The sequence below is a fragment of the Danio rerio genome, chromosome 18 (genome assembly GCF_052040795.2).
Source record: "Danio rerio strain M-AB ecotype USA chromosome 18, GRCz13ab, whole genome shotgun sequence".
In the NCBI taxonomy this organism is placed as follows: domain Eukaryota; kingdom Metazoa; phylum Chordata; class Actinopteri; order Cypriniformes; family Danionidae; genus Danio; species Danio rerio.
In genome coordinates, this window is record NC_141038.1 from 4,102,942 (window position 1) to 4,125,000 (window position 22,059).

The 22,059-nt window shown below is 36.9% G+C and overlaps 1 protein-coding gene across 1 annotated transcript in view; it reads right to left on the reverse strand.

The window, feature by feature from the left end:
- Positions 1-3,978: 3,978 nt before the first annotated feature.
- pak1 (p21 protein (Cdc42/Rac)-activated kinase 1) overlaps positions 3,979-22,059 on the reverse strand; it is a 92,676-nt gene continuing 74,595 nt past the window's right edge. Inside the window, 8 exon segments of the mRNA NM_201328.2 lie at positions 3,979-5,002; positions 10,458-10,595; positions 13,217-13,413; positions 15,304-15,403; positions 17,663-17,780; positions 19,747-19,859; positions 21,925-21,973; positions 22,056-22,059. The exon segment at positions 22,056-22,059 is cut by the window's right edge and continues 60 nt beyond it. Coding sequence (NP_958485.2) covers positions 4,916-5,002; positions 10,458-10,595; positions 13,217-13,413; positions 15,304-15,403; positions 17,663-17,780; positions 19,747-19,859; positions 21,925-21,973; positions 22,056-22,059 — 806 coding nt within the window. The 3' untranslated portion in view covers positions 3,979-4,915.

A 22,059-nucleotide genomic window follows, 5' to 3' on the forward strand; every position in this document is an offset into this window, starting at 1 on the left:
TGTAAAGTATAACATAGTAGCCTATTCATCAAATCCTGGAAATTTTCCTTGGATATCATCATATTCATTTATAAACTCTTTTTGATAAATTTTTAAATATATACTTATTTGTATATCTTTGAAATCTAAACATTACTTCTAATGTTTCTAAACATTACTTGCATTTTAAATATATATCATATATTTACATATTTAAATTAGAAACTAGATCATTAGATCTGCTTTTACTTATTGAGTAAAACAATGCCAAACAGGGTACAAATCTGCGTTGCATAACCCATGAATTAGCGTAAAACTGGTCGAGTCCACATCCCAAAATGCATTTCCCAAACCCAAGAAAGCCGCTTAAAAGTTTTCCCACATTAATAATCAGATTGTTTGTTTATAAATAGACAAGTCTTCTCATCGATTGTTTGTGGAGGTCAAAGATTATGGCTTTATCTTTAAGGGGCTTTGTTTTGGCTTTTTTAGAGGAGGATTATTGAACGCCTTTCTATTGCATAATTCTTCAGAAATATTTCCTTTCACAGAGGCTTGTATTTTCTTATAAAAGTACTTCACAAACTTAATTCTGACAGAGATTGTTTTTGTTAAGCTAAGCCTCAATCTTAGTAATCTATTCCTTCTTCTTTTACTGATCTTTCTGTTGTCAATGTTAAAAAAAAAGCATGCATGTCATATTGGAGCATCAATTATCGTTTATTTTTGTTGCATAAAAGCAGCAACTCAGACTTCCTATACCAATAACATCTCCTTCATGTGTTTCACAGAAGAAATATAAGCTTTGGAAAACACGAGAGTGAGGAAATGATGCTTTTTTGGGGCTGAACAATTTAAACACTCCCTGTCAGAAATAGGCAACAGTGGAAAGAACATTTTGTACAGTCATTTCATAATGGTTGTTTTGCAGGTTTTATAACAGTCAGTGGAGGGTCTCTGCTGTTTTTCCAGCTAATCATCTCAGTAACGGAAGTGTGGTAATCCTGAAAGTTCACTCAAATGGAAAAATGAACTAAAAAGCAGAGTTAAAACCCAAAACACATCTCTGTGAGTAGAGAAACATGCTCAAAACAAACTGAGTCATGCTGTTTCATGAGTATTTCAGTATATATCATAATCACATTTTTATTTGCATATGTGAAGCATGAATGTTTATATTTGAGCATTTTAAATAAGCAAATATACATTAATATTAACTAAAAATTGCAAATTAATTTTGTAATTTTTACGTACTGTATATACACATAATTCACATAGCAAGTACAAACTTTAATATTGGGTATGTTTAAATGGGAAGAATCATTGGATAGCACTAATATACTAATACAGTTGAAGTATTAGAATTATTAGCACTCATGTTAAATTTTTTTATATACTTACATATATATATATATATATATATATATATATATATATATATATATATATATTTTTTTTTTTTTAACTTTATATATATATATATATATATATTTTATTATTATTATTATTTTTTTTAAATAATATTTGACTAGATATTTTTCAAGATACCAGTATTCAGCTTAAAGCAACGTTAAAGGCTTAACTAGGTTAAAGTTAGGTTAATTAGGCAAGTCATTGTATAACAGAGGTTTGTTCCAAGAGGTGTTGTAGCCAATCGAAACACATATGCTTAAGGGGGCTAATAATATTGACCTTAAAATGGGTCTTTAAAAATTTAAAAACTGCTTTTATTCTAGCCGAAATAAAACCAATAAGACTTTCTCTAGAAGAGAAAATATTAAAGGAAATACTGTGGGAAATTCCTTGCTCTGTTAAACATAGTTTGGGAAATATTTAAAAAAGAATAAATATTGCACAGGAGAGTGAATCATTTTGCTCGCAACTGTACATCAAATTTAATTAAAAAGTATTTTCCATATTGCAATTATCTGCAAATATTCTGCTAGTTATTTATAATTTATCTTCAAATAAGTTGAGTACAAGTGATTACAATTTTATGTGATTAAAAAAAAAATTAAAGAAACATTAAATCATTCTCTGAAACTTATGATTTTCTAAACGTGTGTAATAAAACAAGTGGAAAAAAAGATATAATAATGATAATTCCTCACATTTATATAGCACATTTCTGAACGTTCAAAACGCTTTACACATTGCGGGGAATCTCCTCATCCACCACCAGTGTGCAGCATCCACCTGGATGACCCGACGGCAGCCATATTGTGCCAGACCACTCACCACACACCGGCTGATTAGTGGAGAGGAGACAGAGTGATGAAGCCAATTGTGGTATGGGAGGATTGGGAGATCAAGATGGACAGAGGCCAGTGGGTAAAATCCTTACTCTTTTCAAAGGACATTCTGGGATTTTTAACAACCACAGAGAGTCAGGACTTCAAGTTAAAGTCTCATCCGAAAGACAGCACTCACTGAGCAGTATAGAGTTCCATTCAATATACAAGGGTGTTAGAACCCACGCAGACCACAGGTTGAGCGCCCCGTTTGTCTAAATAACACTATTTCCGGTAGCAACCATAGCTTTCCCATGTGGTCTCCCATCCAGGTACTGACCAGGTGCAGCCGTGCTTAACTTCAGTGGGCGATGAGAGATGCAGAGAGTTATCTGCCATATATAGATATAGTTTTGACAAGGTGTGCGTGCCGTGTATATTTAATATGTATATATAAATACACACATGCATGCATATACTGTATATGAGAAGCTTTTTCATATATATTTAGATATAAAATATATTTATCTGATAGAAATTATATATAAATTTAAATATCTATATAACAAAATTGCTTTGTATACTTTTGTTTCTATGTATGCGAGTATCCTATATAGATAATAAATATATACACTACCTGACCAAAGTCTTGTCGTTGATCCCAGTTGTAAGAGCAACAAATAATATCTTGACTTCTAGTTGATCATTTGGTAAAGTGGCAGAAGGTGGATTTTATTTCAGAATCATCTGTTGAGCTGCATCCCAATCATCACAAATACTGCAGAAGACCAACTGGAACCCACATGGAGCCAAGATTCTCACAGATATCAGTCAAGTTTGGTGAAGGAAAACTCATGGTTTGGGGTTGCATTCAGTATGGGGGCGTGCGAGAGATCTGCAGAGTGGATGATCAACATCAACAGCCTGAGGTATCAAGACATTTGTGCTGCCCATTACATTACAAACCACAGGAGAGGCAGATTCTCCAGCAGGATAGCGCTCCTTCTCATACTTCAGCCTCCACATCAAAGCTCCTGAAAGCAAAGAAGGTCAAGGTGCTCCAGGATTGGCCAGCCCGGTCATCAGACATGAACATTATTGAGCATCTCTGTGGTAAGATGAAGGAGGAGGCATTGAAGATGAATCCAAAGAGTCTTGATGAACTCTGGGAGTCCTGCAGGAACGCTTTCTTTGCCATTCCAGATGACTTTATTAATCAGTGATTTGAGTCAGTGCAGAGATGTATGGATGCAGTCCTCCAAGCTCATGATGGAGCCACACACAATATTCATTCATGACTTTATATTCTATACTGGACATTATTTCTGTTCAGTGACAAGCCTTTTGTCTAAGTAAAGTCAGATCTTACTGTCCTGATGAAATAATTAATAATCAAGGCATGATCTTATTTTATTGTGGTAAAATAAGCCAAATCTAGAGGCCTTTGCCTTTCATATAAGCCACTTATGATACCAAATGATCAACTAGAAGTCAAGTTATTATTTGTTGTTCCTAAAACTTATGTAGGCGACAAGACTTTTGTCAGGTAGTGTATAATACACACACATATATTATGTCAAAACAAAACTTGTATTTTGGATGTGATTAATCTTTGCCCAGGACTAGAAAAACAAATAAACAAGAAACAAAAATATGTCTAAATTCATCACATGGCTTCCAGTATGTTCACCAAGGTCAAATTGAGAGCAAAGCATTGTGGGAAAGAACACAAGCAGTGAATATGTGAGTAATAAAAGATCAGCTGGACTCTTTGCTTAATTCTGAAGTTTATTCGTCCCATTTACTTTAAGAATTCGGATTCATCAAAAGGCCTTATAAACAGTTTATGGCTCGCAGAGACTCTGATTGCTTACAGGAAAGATTTTCTCTAAACAAACCCCGTCCGTCCATTCAACCAACCAATCAAAATGGCGTCAGATTGAGTCGTCTTGGTTTGTGCCGTTGTACCATATAATAATAATAATAATATCGTACCATTCATGTCACAGTTTAAGGCCGAAGGGTACAGGAACGCATCTGAATTTCATTTACATTTGTGTCGAAGCAAAACATCGAAGCACAGTGATGTTTTGTTGAATTTCCGCCATGTTGGAGAGGGATTATGGGACAGAACGGACCTCAGGCGGTCGTTTCTTCATATGAAATGCAGTCTCTTCATGCACAGGCATCCTTCATAGTACCTTAATCAATAGTCTGTTACAGATTATCATGTTTCCATATCAAAAAAAACGTGTAGAGATTTCTCCGTCATCGAGATCGGCGTACAAACGTGCCACGCATATGTCGCCATCTCATCTAATCTAACACACACACACACATTCTCTCTCTGACACACGCGCACACACACACACATAAAGTTAAAAAACGTCATAAAATGAACCAAAAAATTTGACGCACATGAAAACACGTGTTTCCATGACAGGCATTAAACACAAAAAAAAGCAAACAGAAGAACTGACAGCGAGACCCAGAGAGAGATAAAGAGAGAGAGAGAGAGTCAGCCAGTGAGAAACAGGGCGATTTCCCCCATAATGCATTGGGCCTGACGCGCTGTGGCCCTTTGTTTCCAGTGGTGTGATCATTCAGAGCCTCATTGGAGAGCAGCGGAGAGACAGACGGCTGACGGGACGCTCCGGGGTCGGGGTGGAGGACGGGTGGGGCCGGGGTGTAGCGTCCCGCTGGGGCTAGCGGTTGTTTTTTGCTGCCTCTTTGGCCGCTATGATCAGGGGCGTGAGGCTGGACAGAGGCTTGGCCACCTTCAGGAACTGGTGCTGCAGGGGAAAGAAAGAGAGATAGAGATGCTTACCAAAACTATCATGCACCTTTTAACAAGATCTCAAATAAGTCTGCGATGTCCCCTAGAGGACTGTATGTGCAGTTTCAGCTCAAAATACCACACTGATAATGTTTTACAACTGTTTGAAACTGACCCTTTCAGGCTTTGATCCTAATTGTGCAGTTTTGGTGACTGTCGCTTTAAATTCAAATGAGACTGTGCTCTTTTTAAAAGAGGGCGGAGCTACAAATGCCAGTGTGTCAGCATAGTGGCAGATGAGGGAGAGAGGGTCCTTAGTGGGCGGAGCTTTCCCCTAGGGCTGCTCGATTTTGGGAAAAATCATAATCACGTTTATTTTGGTCATAATTGTAATCACGATTATTCCAAACGATTATTAGTTGAAGTCAAAATTATTAGCACTCCTGAGAATTTTTTAAAAATAAATATTTCCCAAATGATGTTTAACAAAGTAAGGAATTTTAACAGTATTTCCTCTAATATTTTTCTTCTGGAGAAAGGCTTATTTGTTTTGTTTTGGCTAGAATAAAAGCAAATTTAAATATTTAAAACCTCTTTTAAGGTCAATATTATTAGCCCCTTTAGGCAATCTATATTTTGGATTGTCTGCAGAAGAAACTACTGTTATATAATGACTTGCCTAATTACCTTAATTAAGCTTTTCAATCACACTTTGAATTTGAATGTTTGTATTTTAAAAAATATCTACTAAAATATTATGAGCTGTCATCATAGCAAAGATAAAATTAACCAGTTATTAGAAATGAATGATTAAAACTATTATGTTCAGAAATCTTCTTTCCATTAAACAGAAATTGGGGGAAAAGGTTGCTAATATTCAGGAGGGCTAATAATTCTGACTTCAACTGCATATATTATTTACTCTCTGCAAAGGAAAGAGAAATAAATACAATAGAATACAAATATGAAACAAACTGTGCTTTTAGCATCTTCACCGTAAGAAAAACACTTTAGCTACAAAAGTCTTCAGTCAAGAGCAGAGAGGGATTTTCTCGTTGTTTTATTAATCATGATAAAACAGGCGGCAGCTGTGCTCTGTCACTTTAATGGTTTCTCTTTCACGTGTCTTTTGATCCTCCTCAACTCGTTGTTTATTACACAATGAGGGTTAATATGAATAATCACTAATCACCGTGTTTTGACACCTATTTGACCATTAAAGCGCTCGCATTAATGACTTTAGATGTGTGTGCTCTCTGCTCGTCACAATGTGCGAATGAGACCAAGTGCAGACCGCATGCTTCTGACTGTCTGCGAGCCGCACACACACAAGCATGTGGTCTTTCGCGCTTTTAAGAGCAACAAGTGAGGACAACTGGACAGGGGGTGGTAAATAATGGAATAATCGTTTATCTCGATTAATGGTTTTTCATAATCGTTAGAAGTCAAAATCAAAATCGGATTTTCGATTAATTGCACAGCCCTACTTTCCCCCTCTGATGACAAGTACAAAGGGAGAATGTCAATCAAAGAGTTTCTGCAGATTTTTACCATTTGAAGCTGGTTACTTGCACAGACTTTTGGCACTCAACTGTTTAAACCCCTTATAAAAGTGATTTTTCCGTAACAGCTCCCCTTTAAGTAAGAGATAAAGTATATTCAGCAGGTTGTTATCACAGAATAAAGCCTGACAGGTTTATCAGCAGCACAACGTAAAGTGACAATTTACATGATCGATGTTGTAAAAGGACCTTATGAAACTGAAAATAGTCACATCAATGTATCGCCGGAAGATTTCAGTGGCTGGACAACACGTCTGTGCATATAACCCATTCGAAGAACAACAGAATCTACACCAGCTTTGTGTGACTGAAATAGTTTTAAAACAGAACATGACCTGTCTAACAGAAATACTTCAACCATGGTGTCGTCCTTCCTCCAGCGTGGAAAACTAACTCCAATATTAATTCAGGATTATTAAAAAGTATAGATTCAGCATTTGATTTTACTGCTGCCTTTTTCACTCTCTCTTGTGTGCACATGAACACGCAGTGCATGTGTACGCGCAATTGGTGGATCTGCGTGAACGACTGCACAGTTGTACAAATCTACATTTGTTGACAGTTTAGGCTGCTTATCAGAATTATGGGAGATTTTTTAGTTTAATGCCTTACTCAGAATATAAAAATACATGTAAACACATTTAGATCATTTACTTTAATCAGTACTACTGAACTGTGAAGAGACTACCAGCACAACAAAACATGTTTCTGAAGACAATCACCTACTGCACCATTAAAGGCACAGTACACCCAAAACTGAAAATGTACTCATTAGCCCCTTTCACACAGTGATATCAGCAAATATGTGGAAAATTTCCGGAACGACTTTACCGGTAAATTGAAAAAAGCGCTGTTCACACAGGCGAGGACGTTGCAGATTTTTTCCAGAAAGCACCATTCACACATCCATTCCAAAATGCAGGTAAATTCTGACATCATTAACCAGAAATGAGCTCTAAACGGCTGCGCTTGTATTTGTAAACATTTGACTACATCACAAACTCTGTGGATGATCAGTATTGTGAACAACTTAGATGAAAACATACAGAGAAACACTTTCGCATGTCGAGATGTACATGATATGTGTGTGTGCTGGCACTCACGGCTGTTTCACGGGCACACGCAAAGCTTGAAGGTAAACAAACAACGGCTTATCATAAGCATCTTATCGATAATTATTTACACGGTTGGCATTAAGATGAACATATAAATGTTATCTGACTAACTTCTAGCAGCTAAATGTGTCTGGAAAAATATTCAAAGGCTTTTATTCTCATAAACCGCTCGGAAGTGGACGCGTCTGACTGTTCTGATTGGCTAAAGCAGACGTCTCATGTCAGCACGTTCTAGATGTGCACACGCTCTTTCCGGTGTTACGGTTTAACTGGTGACCGTGTTAACTGGTGTCCCTTTCCAGATGTAAGCTATTCACGTTTGCAGATTGGCAGATTCGTCACTTTTTCACAGCAACAAAACATTTCCATACCAAATAAAGATTCTTATTACTTTGTGTCAGTGTCATTGTGTGCATTATTGATTTTAATATCTGTGTAGCAGAACAGTATATAACCAAAATAAATCTAAAAAAATAATTAGAATTTACACGTGTTCAACAGGATTCGAACCCGTGTAGTGAAAAGGTTTAGCACCCGTATTAATCAACTTATCTAACTGAGCTACTCAAACTAAGCGGTCTGTTTTAATATCTTTGTCAGTTAAAACATGCCTTGCTGTGGTTGTGGACCCGTGTTAACATGTTTCCATCGATGTTAACATGTTTACATGTTGTTTAGTTACATGTACTCGCGTTAACGTGTTTCTACAAACTCTCCTGCTGATAGAATAGCTCTCTGTGACTAAACAATGCTTCATCAGTTGCTCAAACCATGTTTTTTTCTTAGTTCTAGACCAGGGGTGTCCAAACTTTTTGGGCCGAGGGCCAGATGCAAAAAAACAAACGTTGTCGCGGGCCAAATTTTACATACATCACACAGACACACATATATATATATATATATATATATATATGTATATATATATATATATATATATATATATATATATATATATATATATATATATATATATATATATATATATATATATATATATATAAATATATATATATATATATATACAGTTGAAGTCAGAATTGTTAGCCCCCCTAAATTATTAGCCCCCGTTTATTTTTTCCCCAATTTCTGTTTAACGGAGAGAAGATTTTTTTCCACACATTTCTAAACATATTAGTTTTAGTAACTCATTTCTAATAACTGATTTATTTTATCTTTGCCATGATGACAGTAAATAATATTTGACTGGATATTTTTAAGATACTTCTATACAGCTTAAAGTGACATTTAAAGGCTTAACTAGGTTAAGCAAGTTAACTTGTTAAGTTAAGGTAATTAGGCAAGTTATTTTATAACAATGGTTTGTTCTGAAGACTTAAGGGGCTAATAATTTTGACCTTAAAATGGTTCATAAAAAAAATTTACACCGCTTTTTATTCTAGCCGAAATAAAACAAAAGTCTTTCTCCAAAAGTAAAAATATTATCAGACATACTGTAAAAATGTCCTTGCTCTGTTAAACATCATTTGGGAAATATTTAAAAAAGAAGAAATAAATCAAAGAGGGGCTAATAATTCAACTGTGTGTAGATAGATAGATAGATAGATAGATAGATAGATAGATAGATAGATAGATAGATAGATAGATAGATAGATAGATAGATAGATAGATAGATAGATAGATAAATAGACAGACAGACAGACATACCGACAGACAGGCAGACAGATAGATAGATCATAACAAGAACTGCTGCTTAATTGAATACATGTAATAGCGACACCCGGTGGTTATTTTTTGAATTACGTTCATTTTTGTATAGCGGGCCAGATTCTATTGATATTTATAAAAAGCTTCACGGGCCGCCAAAAAACTGATTGCGGGCCGCAGATGGCCCGCGGGCCGTAGTTTGGACACGCCTGTTCTAGACTCATGTCTACCTGTGCCTTTGAAGTCGTGTTAACTCGTGACCCATGCTCATACATGTAACGTAAATAAAGATTTTATCAAAAAAATGAATACAATGACGATATTATTATGCAACATATTATGTCTAATATATATTTCATATATAATATTATGCAATCTTGCTAAGATTTAGCAATCTTCCTTCTGCGTTCACACAGCGGAGCATTCCGGCAAATTACCGGTAATGTTACAACTTCTCTTTGCGAAAAATAGTCAGAAAGAATTTACAGGTATTTTCAAAAAGGGCCTGTTCACACATACACACCTTTCCGGAAAGTTGCCGGTAATTTTCCAGAAAGGTGTGTATGTGTGAAAGGGGCAAATATTTACTTTGCCTCAAATGGCTCCAAACCTGTTTGAGTTTCTTTCTTCTGTTGAACACTGTTGTGTTGAAGATAATCATTGACTTTTATAGTATTTGTTTTTCCTACTCTGAGAGTCAGTGTGTTTTTTTTGTTCATCTTTTATGTTCAACAGAAAAAAAAAAGAAACTCATAAAATGTATAAAACCACTTGAGGGAGAGCAAATAATCAGTGCGTTTTCAGTTTTGGGTGAACTGTCCCTTTAACCAGAGAGTGACCTGTGAATTTGAGTTCTTGCGCTGTAAATTCTTTCTATTTTTGTCCCGCTTTCTGAGATTTCACAGTATTTACACAGGTTTCTCCACCCGGATCTAGAAATGAAACTCCTCATGTAATGTGTTACACAATGCCAACACTGATCCTGACTCTTCTGGCCTTTTCCAGAAAGTTCTGCCAGTTAAAATTCACAGGAGGGTGAATAATTCTGACTTCAACTGTATATAATATTACATACTGATCTCTAAGTCTGTTTTATCACTGACAGCCATAATGAAATGCTGGTGTGTACCTGTAGGAGCTCTTTGGCAGAGCCTCTTTTCTCCACGTCCATCTCCAAACAGCGGTTTAGAAAATCCCGAAATACAGCAGAAAGCTTCTCTGGGTTCTGCAGCTCCGGCGTCCCATTAGTGGCGATCAGATACAGAGCCTGAGGAGGACACAGAGATACATAAGTCATACTAATGAACGGATATAATATATAAATCAATTAATTAGATACTGGGTTGCTCAGTGGTTAGCACTGTGGCCTCACAGCAAGAAGATTGCTGGTTCGAGTCCCAGTTGGCATTTCTGTGTGTAGTTTGCATGTTCTCCCCGTGTTGGCGTGGGTTTCCTCCGGGTGCTCCGGTTTCCCCCACAGCCCAAACACATGCGCTATAGGTCAACTGAATAAACTAAACTGGCCGTAGTGTATGTGTGTGAATGAGTGTGTATGGATGTTTCCCAGTACTGGGTTGCAGCTGGAAGGGCATCCTCTGTGTAAAACATATGCTGGATAAGTTGGTGGTTATTTCTGCTGTGGAGACCTCTGAAATAGAGACTAAGCTAAAGGAAAACGAACACTAACTAAACTAACGGTGCACAGTTAATACGTTTACTGTAAAAACATGACATAACTCTTTTTTTAAACGTACAAATGCATTGATTTAAATTAATCTATTAATAAATAGTGAAAATAAATCACTCTGAAACTTCTTTTTTACTTTAAAATAAAATATTATCAATGAATAAATAATGCACGTTTTAAACTAGATGAAATTAATAGGTAATGAAGCTATTCACGTAATTTAAAGTTTGTTAATATGTAGTTAAAGAACACTTTAATATTGTTTCACATTTAAAACCACTTGTAAATGTACACATTTATTTATTTCTTTATTTATTTGAGCTAAATGCAGCTAATAAACTATCAATAAACTATAAAAAAAATAAATTAGCAATGAATTAAATAATTGTAAAGTAAATTTAATTACGTAAAGAAATAATAAAGCAATAATAAAGAATATTTAAAACATTAAAAAATTGTAAAAATTATTAGTAAAAATTTGACATGTTGGTTAAAGCTTTTACTAACATGAACAATCAATAAACAATACATGTATTACAGTATTTATTCCTATTAGTAAATGAAAATCCAGTTGTTCATCATTAGTTCAGGTTAACTCCTGATGCATAAACTAATATCATCAATCATGAATTCAGATGTTGATGATGCATTTGTAAATGTTGAACTATGATTATTAAACGCTGTACAAACGTACTGTTCATAATTAAGTCATGTTAGCAAATACAATAACTAATGAACCTTATTGTAAAGTGTAAACAAAATATTTAACATGTAATTAAAATTAAACTAATAAATAATGAGTAAATACCTTTTCAAAATGTATCCTTAAAATAGTGTCGGGAAAAAATGTACTAGAAATCATATAAATAATTATTCATTAATTTAACAATAGTGACTTCAAAAATTATTACTGTAATGTAGAAAACGTTGTATGAATCATGAATCATGTCTTCTTTTGCAAATGAACTCTTCAATGCACAATAAAAACATGATTTATGGAAACTATGGGGGGAAAATAAAGCAGTTATTCAGGTTTTATTTTGCAAATGAACACTTCAAATGGTCATTTCAATATATATATCAGCATAATGGAGTATACTCCACTTTGAAAATTAATATTTGTATTCATTTCTCAGAGAAAGTGATTCGATTTGATTTGAAATATTATTTTAGTCATTAAAAATATGTAGAAATTAAAAGATAATACAATTAAAAGTTCAAGCAAAATTTTGCTAAAAAAATTACAACCTACAAAATGTCAACTAAATTTTTTTTCATCTCTTGATTTTTCCACTTGTTTTAAATGTGTATTTAATATTTTCCTATAACATATAAATTTGGGTGGACTAGTTTTTGGACGTTATCGTAAGTTAGTTTGTTAGATCAGTGGTTCTCAAAGTGGGGGTCGGGACCACCTGAGGGGTCACACGACAATGAAGTGATGGTGATTTCCAAAAATCTATTTATTTTTATCATACCATTAAAATTACCATATTTATCCATATACCATATACCATAACCTATTTATCCATAACTTTTCTCCTGAAGAGAAAAAAATAGTTGTTTAAAGTTACTATATAGTTACTATAGTAGCTTATAGTTATTAGTTCTATTGCATTGCAACCCCTGGGCTAATTACATTATATTAAAGACAGCAATAGTGTCAGATGCACCAGATTGATTTTATAACACCAGGTTAAACTTTCTCTCCCATTTATAGCACTGAAAAAATTAAATAAAGAATAGACTTGGGTCTATTGGTGTGTGTGCTCCATTGCATAACCACCTCAGAGGATATTGGGGGCTCGCGAGTCACTGGCATTGTCTTTTTGGGGGTCGCGGGCTGAAAAGTTTGGGAACCGCTGTGTTAGATAAGCTCCAGATTTGGCTACAAATATATTGTATAGCTTCATATAGAAAATATTATTTAAATGAAAGATTTGTGAGCATAATATATGCTGAGCACTGTATATATTTACTACCCCCCCCCATAGTTTCCATAATGCCATACAATATGTACCAGTTATAATCCATTACATTATTATATTGTATTGTCAATATTATCAGCCTCTCCTTGTTTAAGTAAAATCTAAAATAAAAGCAAGTAAAAAATAAATAAAACAAAAGAAAGATTATATATGTACGCAAATACAGATATTGCTGTAGCTGCATATATTGCTGAATGTGGTGTAGTTTCCCACCCGGAGCGGGTTCTCGTTGAGGTAGGGCGGTTCGCCCTCGATCATCTCGATGGCCATGATGCCCAGAGACCAGATGTCCACTTTGGGCCCGTAAGCCTTGCGGGTCACGACCTCCGGCGCCATCCAGTAGGGCGTCCCGACCATTGTGCTGCGCTTGCTCTGCTCGGGAGTGATCTGAGCGCAGAAGCCGAAATCAGCTGAAAAACACACACACAAACACACAGACGGATGGTCAGAGACAGTAAATAAACACTGCATCAACAGATGACATGAAGAAAAAGCAGCAAAGATGATCTGCACTCAGTTCAGTAAATAACTGATGGTAAGGAAGGACAGATGATATGAGGAAAAGCAGGACGCTTGCTCCCCCTGCTGGAGGAAAACTCAATCACACACACACTGCTGATCAATTTCAATAGTATCTGGATGCAGCCTTTGTGATGCAAGCTGAGATTGCATCACTCAACGATGCAATGTCAGACACAATGCACTCAATGGAGTGAGTGACATCACTGTGACGGGTAGGGTTAGGGGTGGGGTTAGGTGAGCGCATTAAAAAGCATTGGATGCAGCTCAGATTGCACTGCACCAGGTCTGCATGCAGACCCCTCTCATCTATTCTGCAACATTTTAGAGTTTTTAAATAGTGCCCAACCTTAAAATAACTCAAAATGATAATCAAAGGCACACATTTTCTTTAAATTTACAAATTACAAACACACACACAAAGCGAAGACTAATTTAACAACTTTTCAAACTGCACGAGAAATATTCATTATCTTTAAAAGCAACTAGAAACACATTGATCAAGTTTTTACATTTATTTTACAACTTTTACCAATTTATAATTAATAAAATTATAATAAAATAAATTTTTTATCTCAAAAATTACACAAAACGTGAAAAGACACATACATACAACACTTATTTAGCAACTAGCAACTTTTATTTCCATCACAAAGCAACTAAAAACATATTGATCGGGTTTTTACATTTATATGACAAGTTTTAGCAACTTAAAAACTTAAATTCATTTAAATTAATTGCAACTATAATTTTTGAATCAGGTATGATTAATAATATATAAATATATTTAAAAGCTGTTGCGTTCTCAAATCTGTGTGTCTCTGTTCCCCTGTGCTCTCTCTCTCTATCTCTCTCTCTCACTCTTCTCTCTCACTCTTCTCTCTCTCTCTCTCTCTCGTTTTTTCCCTCGCCACAGGTCACGCCCTAATTACGTCACCTGGGATTGGCTGGAGTGATGTAGGGCCTCTTTTAAAAAGTGGAACGGTCGAGGAGAGGGGGGAGGGAGTTGGTTGGTGTATAGCTTGAAATTGTTGTTGAAAAATATTATCAGCGATTCTTGATGTAGATTGTGTTTTCCTGTGTTGTGTGTAACTTTGGTTTTCGTGTTATTGTGATCCCTCCAGTGTCCCCCCCCCTGTAAGTTTTGTTTTTGGCTTTGTTTGTTGTCACTGTAAAAATATTGCATATACACAGTTTGCAGCAGTAGGGGTTGGATTTCACACTTTTCTTTATTGTAAATATTTTCTCTTGTTTTATATATAGGTAGGAAGTGAGGTGTAGTATTGTATATTACAATATTCATATTCATTTATTTTCCTTCAGCTAAGTCCCTTTATTCATCAGGGATCCTACAGCGGAATGAACCGGCAACTATTCCGGCATATGTTTAACACAGCAACCCAGTCCTGGGAAACACCCATATATTCTTGCATTCATACAAATACACTACGGCCAATTTAGTTAATTCAATTTCCCTATGTGGGGGTAACCGGAGCACCCGGAGGAAACCCATGCCAACACGGGGAGAACATGCAAACTCTACACAGAAATGCCAACTGACCCAGCTGGGACACAAACCAGTGACCTTCTTGCTGTGAGAAGACAGTGCTTACCGCTGAACCACCGTGCCACCACTATTCACATTTGCTTTAATTAATATCTGTTAATTAATATCTCTCGTATTTTTTGATGCATCACATCATTAATCAAGCATCTTTCAGCAGCAGCACAACGTGTTCTCGTCTTTTTTCTTTGTTTTTTGTTCTTGTGTTTTGACTCACTGAGTTTGACGGAGCCGTCCATCCCCAGCAGGATGTTGTCGCTCTTGATGTCTCTGTGAATCACCTGATTGCAGTGCAGGAACTCCAGAGCCTGCAGACACTACATGCAGAAGAACAGAAAATCAGTGAAGAGATGATGATGCCGAATAAAATAAAACAACTGGTCACTGATTCACTGATTCGGAGTAAAAAAAACATTGAGTCCGCAAATTAACTTTTGCGTCGATTTAACGACTTGCAGATAACAGAGGAATGAAACTTCATAACGATGGTATCCAAAACGTCAAATCTTATTCACGCAGCATACATTTTCCAAACATTCAGTTATCTGGACAATAAGGAAGTCCCTAAGGCTGATTTATACCTCTGCGTAAAACGCCGATAGCCTAGCCCTTTGCCGAGGCCTTCGCTGACGTGCACCTCTCAAAAAATGTAACTACACATCGCAACGACGCGTAGCGCAAGCTCTGTGATTGGTCGGCTTAGTAGCGCTGACGAGTCTGGGCGGGACCGAGAGCCGCGTGAATGGTGCGAGCCTGATAGAGCGATTGTTTACAAGTGTGGAGTCCTGTGAAGGAGCTCCGGATGGAAAGTTTTGTTTTGTGTTTACCTCATACTTAAAGTTGTTGCACGTCCGCCGGTTCCTGCCTCAAAATGAGTTTGAGCCACTTGTACATCCAGGAAGTGTTCAGGAAAAGCAAAACAGCAGCGAAGAAACTCGACACAGAGGAACATTTACACCTCACTGCCAACTAGCGTTTCGGAAGTGTTAATGCAGACCAAAAGAGACAGCGCGCAGAAGTATAAATGCACAGCTACGCGCGTTGCATGCGCCGTGGGTTACGCCGGTCACTTGATGCAGAAGTATAAATCAGGCTTTAGGCTAAGCTTAAAACGCAAGGTTTCCCAACTAGGACTTCGAAATACAAACAGTTTGAAGTACCTTAGTTTGAAAAACCGAACAATTGAAGTATAGTTTACAAAACCGGCAAGTTAAATAAACTTAAATATGCACGTTTTGAGAGACTCCATTACTCAATTTAATTGAGGCAACAAGTTTCCTCAATTAATTTAGTTCAGCCAACTTATTAGGTATTTCAGTGTAGGCTTTGCTAAGCTAACTCTATAAAAGCCAATTGCTGTGTCCCAATCCGCATACTATGCGTCCTAAATAGTATTTGACAATAGAATATGTCCCAAACTATAGTATGTTGAAAAGAGTATGCCAGAGGTACCCGGATGGTTTGCTATTTCCGGTAAAAGATTTAAGTGTAGAAGCGTCCATACTCTAACCGCTGATATTGCCCACAATACATTGCGAGTTGGACGTGAATGCAATTAGAACTACAAACGTGTGTGTAAAGTGTAAATAAACGACAAACATGATAGACGCGGGAGAGCAATCATCAAGTAGAGAGGCTTCGGTATAGATGTTTGAATGACTGTTAGTCAATATCTAGCCCACTGGAAAATATCCAAATTGCATTATCTGTGTTATATTTAATCTACAACAATACAGAACTTAAATAAAGACGCGTTTAGACGTATGAATGCAGAATTACCCAACGACCTGAGGAGATTTCTCTGCATGAAAAACTCATGAATGGGGGATTATCCTGCTGCTGCTGCTTCTCCAGTAAGTTAGGAAATTAAGTACGACAGAATGTGTGTGTACGACACACCTGTCATAAGTACGACAGGATGGTGTGTGGATGATTGACAGGGGGCATGACTAAGCAACACAACAATCTGTTAAAGAGGAAGTAGTATGTCCCAAAGCTTGCATATGTAACCCCACCGATCCAATGCCACCCAACCCGCTCCGAGCTGGGATTGAACCGGCGACCTTCCGCATGGGAGTCGGTAGCTCTACCAAGGAGGCTAAAGACCATGGCCTCTAGCTTCTGTCACTAGAGCACCTTTAGAGGTCAGAGGAGTGAGGTTTACCTGCACAGCACCTACTAGCTGGCCTCCAATACACATACTCTTTTGTTGCACACTCAAAAGTATAAACTTGTCCTTCAAAAAAAAAAGTACATACTTTTAGGGTGTAGTATGAGTATGTGAATTGGAACGCAGCAAATGTGTCCCTTTGCATTAAACTTTGAGCATCTTACATTCAGAGATGTTCATTATGTTCACACAGCTACATAAAACAACAACTAAAGTTTAAAATATGATATCGTAGTGGACCACCCTTTAAATAAAAGTTCAAAAGATCTTATTTTTAGTGTCATGTGTTGAGTTTTCAGTGACCATACTGTCAAAATCATTCCACATTAATGTGTAGATTTTTAACCAAACTTTGCGCGGAAATGTAAATAACGCCTGCAGATAGGGTCAGTGTTTGTACACTGACCTCCCGACAGACGGCTGCGATCTGTGCTTCATCCATACAGGTTTCTGTCACCACATCCGTCAGCGAGCCTCCAGCCAGATACTCCATCACCACCCACAGCTCATCGCCAACCAGATAACTACAGGAAAACAACACATTTTACAATAGGGGACACAGATAATGTTAGATAATGTGTTTACTACCACAAACAATGAATAATTCATTTATTAGATTAGATTAATTTCAACTTTATTGTCATTACACATGTACAAGTACAATGCAACGAAATGCAGCATTCATTCATGTTTGTTAACATTAGTTCATGAAAATTCAGTTTTCAAATTTTCACAGTGCCATGACTAATGTCATGAGTGAATGTTGAATTCTGATTAATAAATCCTGTACAAGCATTGCTCATTGTTGGTTCGTGTTAGTAAATACAGTCAACGGCCACTTTATTAGGTACCCCTTACTAGTACCAGGTTGGACCTCCTGTTGCCTTCAGATCTGCCTTGATCCTTCATAGCATAGATTCAACAAGGTACTGGAAATATTGGTCAGAGATTTTGTTCCATATTGACATGATAGCATCATGCAGTTGCTGCTCAGGTAGGCTGTGGAGTTGACTCAGTGCTCAATTGGTACTAATGATTGCAAAGTGTGCCAAGAAAATACGCCCACACCATTACACCACCACCAGCCTGAACCGTTGATGCAAGGCAGGATGGATCCATGCTTTAATGTTGTTGAGGCCAAATTCTGACCCGACCATCCGAATGTGGCAGCAGAAATGGAGACTCATCAGACCAGGCAACACATCTCCAATCTTCTATAGTCCAATTTCAGGGAGCTTGTGCCAATTGTAGCCTCAGTTTCCTGTTCCTAGCTGACAGGAGCTGCACTTGGTGTGGTCTTCTGCTGCTGTAGCCCATCCGCCTCAAGGTTGGATGTGTTGTGTGTTCAGAGATGCTCTTCTGCAGACCTCGGTTGTAACGAGTGCTTTTTTGAGTTAAGTTTGCCTTTCTATCAGCAGGGACCCGTCTGGCCATTCTCCTCTGACCTCTGGCATCAACAAGGCATTTGCGCTCACAGAACTGTTTTCAACACTGAAAACTATCACTGGATATTTTCTCTATTTCAGACCACTCTCTGTAAACCCTAGAGATGATTATGCGTGAAAATTCCAGTAGATCAGCAGTTTCTGAAATACTCAGAGCAGCCCATCTGGCATCAACAACTATGCCTCATTCAAAGTCACTTAAATCCCCTTTCCTCCCCATTCTGATGCTCGCTTTGAACTGCAGCAGATCGTCTTGACCATGTCTACATGCCTAAAGTGCATTGAGTTGCTGCCATGTGATTGGCTGACTAGAAATTTGCATAAGCAAGCAGTTGGACAGGTGTACCTAATGAAGTGGCCAGTGAGTGTCCATTACCTACATGTCCTGTATTGTAAAGTGCTACCAGAAAAAAAACACTAAGAGTGTACTCACACAAGGCACGGTTGTCTTGAACTGTACCCAGGCGCGATTGTCCCCAGTCCCCTCTCCCCCTCTCCCCACACTCACACTTCATCTTTACCTTCCTAACCGGACCACGCTTACATCATCGATGATGAGACTGTCCAGTTAGGAAGAGAAGTGCTCTCACTCCATACTATGTAGATTGTTTTAGTTATATTGTTTTGTATTTACTTTTGGATTGCGATGACACAGTCTAATCTTTTGCTGACTAGATCCACCACTTTTGACACTTGAAAATGTTCATAAAGTCCTCATGCTGTACGTATTAGGAGGTTTGCTGAAGGTGCAGCTGATGTGCATCTTTAATTAAATAGCCGTGTTCATTAAGAAGTAAGAATGATTAATATGAAACAGTCCCTTAAAAGTGATTTTGAGAGGCTGGGCCTGATTCGGAACACTCACACTTGTCAAACGAGCTGGAAAATGGAGGTCAAACGCGCCTGGGCACAGTTCGGATAGCCTAAGGTGAGTACAGTCTAAACATAAACAAGTAACACTGTCTCCAAACAAAATGGCATTTGTGTGTTGTTGTTGTTCACTTAATTATTCTTTTCCCCATAGATGTAGAGTGGATGCGTTCACCTGTCCAGGTAGTTGACGATGTTTGGGTTCTTGTTTTCCCTCATGACCAGGATCTCGTTGATGATCAGCTCTTTCTTGGGCTGCTGCTGCAGGTTCATCTGTTTGATGGCCACCTGACAGAGAAAACATCAGAATAAAGCTTTCAGACACACCTGAAGATTCAGCACTGAGTCTGAGAGAGCCATTAATAACAAGCGGATCAATGACTCAAGCCTGATTTACTGCCATCGACCAGAGAAAAGATGGAGGACGCTAACGAAGCTGAGTGCTGACCTCCATTAATCTGAAGAGCATGTGGACATTGAAAACACCATCAATATAGCGATGCTGTCTGATTTAACCATAAATAAAGCTCACAAACTGACACAAACGTGGCCTTTGGACCATCAGAATACTCCATCTAACACAAGCAAACTGCAAAAACTTGCTTGATGCATGTTAGCAAAATCCTAAAAGATGTTAGCTATATGTTACCTTACACTAACAATGTTTTAAGAACGATAAACGTATTAGCAAATCATGCTAACATGATCATGCTCTATCACCAGGCAAGCTGAGGACACGCTATCAATGTATTAAATCATATCAACAAATTAAAATTTGCCATCGAGGTGTTAAAACATGTTAGTAACATGTCACGTGATTTTAGAAACATGTCACAGTGTTCTAAAGCGTCTAAGTAATGACGTAAAACATGCCAGAAATCTTTAATAATTTTATAAACGTGCTAGCCATGTGCTAATTATGCTAGCAAGATTTATGTGCTAATACAATTGTAACTACATGGTGCTAAAACATGGTAGTATTGTGCTTGCAACATGCTGAATTATATGCATGCTTCATGCTATTATTGTTACAATAATGCTAGCAATATGCTAAAAATGCGCTAATGTGATATGTAATAGCAATATAATGTAATAGCAATACATTAACAAAATGGTAAAACATACTACCAATATGCTAAAACATGCTAACATCTTAAACATTGGTAAAAAAAAAAACTATCACACAAAAAACAATGCTAGCAACATTTTATTAAAAAATGAGAATGACTAAAGACTGCTCAATCACTGGGCAAGCTGAGGACATGTTATCAAATGTATTAAATTATATCAATGCATCAAAATTTGCCATCGATGTGTTAAAACATGTTATTAACATGTCAAGCGATTTTAGAAACATGTCACAGTGTTCTAAAACATCTTATAACGTAAAACATGCCAGAAACCTTTAATAATAACCTGTTAGCAATGTGCTAAATATGCTAGCAATGTTTAAAAAATGCCGCGTTAAAGTATGCTAACAATGGTTCATAAATGGCAACTAGATGGTACTAAAACATTGTAGAAATGTGCAACCATTATATGTAGACTACATGCTATCAATGTTACAATAATGCTAGCAACATGCTAAAAATATGCTAATGTGATGTGTAATAGCAATATAATGTGATAGCAATATATTAACAATATGGTAAAACATGCAACCAACGCTAATTGAACACTCGGCAGATAGTCACTGTTTTATCACTCGCAAAGCCTAAAAGGTAGCAGATACAACAATGATAAATGTGTCAAATTATAGTTATGTGTTACAACATGCTATCAACGTTTTAAATGTGTTAGTAACATGTTATACGAATGCGATTTTAGAAAAATGTAACAATATGCTAAATCATCTTAGCAAAGTTTTACATGCTAGTAACATTAAAAAATTCAAGAAACATGTTAGCCATGAGATAAAACATGCTAGCAATGATTGAAAAAAAGGTTATAAAGCGGAAGCAAAGTGCTAAAACATTGTAGTAATGTGCTAGGAAGGTGTTGTATCATTAAATGCTACTAACATTACAATAAAATAATGACAAATCAAGCCAGCTACAAGCGATTGACGTGCTAGAGCATCATAATAATGTTTTCAAATATGAAAGAAATACGGTAAATGTGCTAGCAGTATAGAAAAACATGCTAAAAACATGCTAGCAGCATGTTAAAAATGTGCTAAAACATGCAAATAACATTAAAACATGATGTCAATGTGCTAGAACATGCAAGTGACGTGTTAATGTTAAATCATGCCAGTAACATGCTATTTACAGTATGTGCTAGTGTGTGTATTTACAGTATATTATCATCAATTGTGTTTCAATGCGCATGTGATAATGACAGGACATCTCACCTCTTGTCCTGTGGCGATGTCTATGGCTGTATAGACGGTTCCAGATGCCCTGATGAATACAGAAAAGAAAGATTTATTTAATATTTGATTCCTGTGAGATCTGGATAACACAAAATGACCATCAACCTCACCCCT